The 4,444-nt window shown below is 38.5% G+C and overlaps 1 protein-coding gene across 1 annotated transcript; it reads left to right on the plus strand.

The window, feature by feature from the left end:
- Positions 1-2,981: 2,981 nt before the first annotated feature.
- Positions 2,982-4,189, plus strand: LOC142356970 (uncharacterized). Its single transcript, XM_075408706.1, has one exon. The coding sequence runs from the start codon at positions 3,199-3,201 to the stop codon at positions 3,922-3,924; it is 726 nt and encodes a 241-aa protein (XP_075264821.1). The 5' UTR covers positions 2,982-3,198; the 3' UTR covers positions 3,925-4,189.
- Positions 4,190-4,444: the final 255 nt, after the last annotated feature.

Here is a 4,444-nt window from a genome sequence, read left to right on the forward strand (position 1 = left end):
TGCGATTGAAAACATTTGGACATTTTTGTTGTGATACTTCTAAGTATTAGTTTAAGACTATTGAGCTATAGTTTAAACTTCTCTAGTCTATTAGATATAACTTCCCGATTATCTTGCGAAAATCATGGAAAATCTTACAAGATAAACGTTTGAGTTGACTAGAGTTTCATATTTTCACAAGGAAAATGGAAACGCCCAAGTCTAGTTTGCAAAATGTCAGATCTCAGCAGTGCTGAAATTTCCGACATAGAATTCCAGGTTTTAAAATTTGCAAAATTGAGTTTCAAGCAATGTTACGATGACTTTGCCAGAGTCACTTCGAAATTTGATTTAGACTTCAAACCGATATACGTTCTGGACGAATGCCAGGGTTTTTTGAGTAAAGTCATGAGACCAACGTCGTAATCTATACATCTGGCTCATGCTTTTTAGCAATAACTGGAGCAAATATACATTTGACAAATAATTTGTTGACAGTACATTGTTGTACAAAACAGTTCGTGTAAACTTAAACTAAAATATTTGATAACTTTTCATCAAGTTAATCTTGCCTCAATTTTTCTGCTAATTTTTATCACCTTATCTTATTCCATAGCTATAAATGATTCCCTGTCTGTAGTCCCAACCTTGTGCTATTATTTGTTGAACAGCCTCCCTTTCCCTCTCCCTTCTGCTTCTCCACCCGTCACTCAAACTATCACATTTATCAATAATTAATTAAAGTCAAATGCACAATTGACAAGTGATAGATTATTTATTATTAGCAGCATTCTGCCACATAACAACACACAACATACAAAACAACCTGCCTCTTTTTGTCCAAAATCTCAAATAACCTACTGTTCAAATATCTAATGTTTAACAACTCTTATTTCTTTTAAAAAATACATAATAAGTACTTTTTGAAGAAGTACAAATTTAAGCTAATCACACCCGAAGTTATGTTCACACAGCTTGGAGCTTTGAATTTTCCCCAATTCTGGGGGGGGGGGGGGGGGGGGGGGGTTATGGGAGGAGGGCTTAAATTGTTAAATGTTACCTTTAAATAGGGCTGAGTGAACAAATTATTCAAATTGGCTTGTAAAAATTATCAAATAGTCATCAGAATTACTTTCCCGTCATTTGCTTTCATCACATCTAAACTTCTTGATCCTCAATCAAATCTTGCTGGCGACTTTACTAGAAAAGTTTGATTTTAGTACTGTTCCATAATTCTTCTAAATGCCCGGCAAAAATGAAGCCTTCATTTTATGATTCGCTGAAGCGTTGGTGGTATGTACTTATTTATAGGGGTGTTAGTGGTGGTATGTTGGTATGGTGTTACATTTGCAATCGGTAGTTGGTGAGGTGATACAAAAAATAAGTCCATCGAATGTCTTTTTTGTATATGTGTATATACGTGTATGAGTGAGTGAGTGTGTGTGTTGTGAAGCATTGTTGAAAAAATGTCAGTCAATGAGTGAGTGACATGAACAGACTGTTTACTCACATATTCATTCACACACCACCACACACTCCAGCACACACTCCTTCACACCCATCCTAACACACTAGTGCCATAATGTTAAACACATTATTGATGAGCGACACATGTCGGACAGGGCCAATAGGAGCAAGAGCAAATAGGAAAAAGCCTACTTTAAAAATTAATTAACAACCCCCTCTCTTCCCATCTTTTCCCATATATCTCCCCTCTCTCCGCCACAAAGACCCCCACTTTGCCAGACACATTCACATACATACACACTCTTAAACACCCTCAAACACACACTTGTGTAAGTCTGTCTTATAGCCTCCCTCTCGTTCAAGTTGTTATTGATGTATTGATGTTTACTTATTGCCACTAAAACCATGCAAATACACCCCCCACCACTTCCCCCCTCCCCCGCCCCTCACCTTAACTCCCTCGCAGTCGCCGTTGCATAGCTCCACAAAAACACACTTGAACAATTCTCAAGCGTCAAAATGCCAGTCAACGTTGAAATATTAATTTACTTGATGCAATTCGGCGCATTTTTATGCTGAGGAAAAACCCTCACTTTTTAATAATTTATAACTTTTTAGGTTCTGGGCTCATCCTAGATTAAGGAGGGCTTAGAGTTTAATTGGTTGCGCTTTTGAACTTTGTTGTTGAGAGTATGCCCGGCAGTCTTGTTGTTTTTGGGCAGATAAAGATTTTGAAGAAAAGGGCTGGTCTTAATGGTTGTTTTTGCGATAGATCACATTCGAGTTTGATCAATAACACGGGTAGTTAGCTGCTCCTAAGGGGGCTTATAGAGCAACCCTGTTATATTTGAGGGGAATTATTGTCTAGATTTATAGTGGAAAGAGTGTTGTTAATTAGAGAAAGGGTGTTTAAGGGCAGGCTAATTTACCCACTCAAATCGTGTCCATATCCACAGTTGAGCTGGTAACTTTTATTAACCAACTTGTACTGTCAACCGCTTCAAAGGAGGGGACCACTTTTTAAATTAATGTGAGGTTTGCCCACTTTTGTTTACCCTGCTATATTCAAAGGGGGTACATGCCGCTTGTTCAGGCCTCGATCCCACCCCTCGGAGAGTGGAAGGAAAGAAAACAGGGATCTCCTACAAGATTATCTACCCTGATCCTCTAAAACTCTATCACGTATAATTGAGTATTCACAAGAATTTCTATCCGTTCGCCCAATTAAACCCTCCCCAAGTTTGAGGTTATGATTTTGATTTGGGGAATTAGCTAGGGTAGTACTTTAAGAATTATAGTTATTCGGGCTTATTTAACTGTTCAAGCCCCGAAACGTTAACACAGGATTTTATGATGATTTATGAGATAATAATGTTAACTAGACTTCAATTTTGCGCAGCTTTGCTTCACAAATTTTATTTACAAGAATTTTAAGAACTTGAATAAACTATGTTGGGTTTGAAAGTAGAGTTAAATACCAACTAAAAGTAATAAATATCTGAAAAATATTAGAATTAAACATTTCAAATAAATATTTAAAAGATGTTTTTGAAATCAATTTCCATGAATTTCATACCAGAAATTGGAGTTGTTATCGATAACATCGAACCCGTAAGGCTTTGATAAAAACAGATCCTGACCAATTTTTCGTTCGAAGCGTTCTCTGCAGCGAAGCTTTATTTATATCTTAGCTTTTATAATGTTAGGTTGTGATTTGGTTTGGATAGTTGTTTGTTGTAATTATGGCTGGGAATGCCCACACATGTTAACAGTTGTGTTGTTTTGATTGCAGGTGAGAAACCGTACGTGTGCTCGTGGGATGGCTGCGAATGGAGATTCGCCAGATCAGACGAGTTGACAAGGCACATGAGAAAACACACTGGACAGAAACCATTCGAGTGCAGCTATTGCAGCCGCGCCTTCTCACGATCAGACCACTTGAATCTACATATCCGAAGACATTTCACCCCAAATAACCAAATCCCAGCAACCACCAACACGCCCCCCACCTCAACCACCGGTACTATTAACACCCCCACCACCGCCACCAACATTACAAACAACAACAATGGGGTTGCTCTAACATGCACAGGTGACAACCCACCCTCAACTGTTGGTCCCGGGGCAATCAACCTCTCTGTGACCCCGAATTTATTAAACCCTGCTTCGATTGCAGCCTCGCCCGTTCAAGAACAAACCCTGCTAGCCCAGCAAACTGCAGATTTGTTCCGTGCGGTCGCGTCTGCAAATAGCACAACTCATAAGCTGTTCGACTTTGCCTCCGCAACCCACCGCGATTCTCCGTCCAAAATGGTATCCACCCCAACTTTAGACGAGATCCTCAAGCAAGCAGGTCAAAGACTTGCAGTGGAAAAAGCTGTTGAGTGCGTTGAAAATGACAGCGATCATGCTGCTAAAATTTCAGAGAGAATATCAGTGATACAAACCCTAGCTTCGATGAACTCTCATCTGAACTGACGTAACTTATCGAAATTATTTTAAAACTTAATCAGTTCTAAACTTATTAATAAACTAGTCAAATATTGTAATGATACTCTGGAAAATTCAGCTTCTTGTTCAAACTATTGCAAGAAATGATCATTTTTGATTTCATAGCCCCCTCCATGTTAGAGCATTAGTCTCAATCTCTCTCTCATTTGTAGCTTCTAAATTACAATATCAACTTAGAATTTTAATTTGCTCTTCAAATCTCATGTGAACAATTGAACTCATCTCATTCAAATGCGTTTCATTCAAGAGGTTCTGACAAAGTTGATCGTATCTAAGTTTGAGGTCCCAGATCGAGGTGACCACTGATCAGACCATTTTTGAGCGCACAGAGGCTAATATAAAAATAATCTGGACCATTACCGGACAAAACTCAAACGTTTTGTCTGAATAGTTAGATCAGTGAGTATTTTGGTCTGATTATAAGTGACTGCTTCTCTAATTTGAGCACACGAAGGTCTCATGGTAAAAAATGGTTTTGAGCTCAATA

The sequence above is a fragment of the Convolutriloba macropyga genome, unplaced genomic scaffold, assembly GCF_964194025.1.
Source record: "Convolutriloba macropyga unplaced genomic scaffold, txConMacr16.3 SCAFFOLD_4795, whole genome shotgun sequence".
NCBI classification, from domain to species: Eukaryota; Metazoa; Xenacoelomorpha; order Acoela; family Convolutidae; genus Convolutriloba; species Convolutriloba macropyga.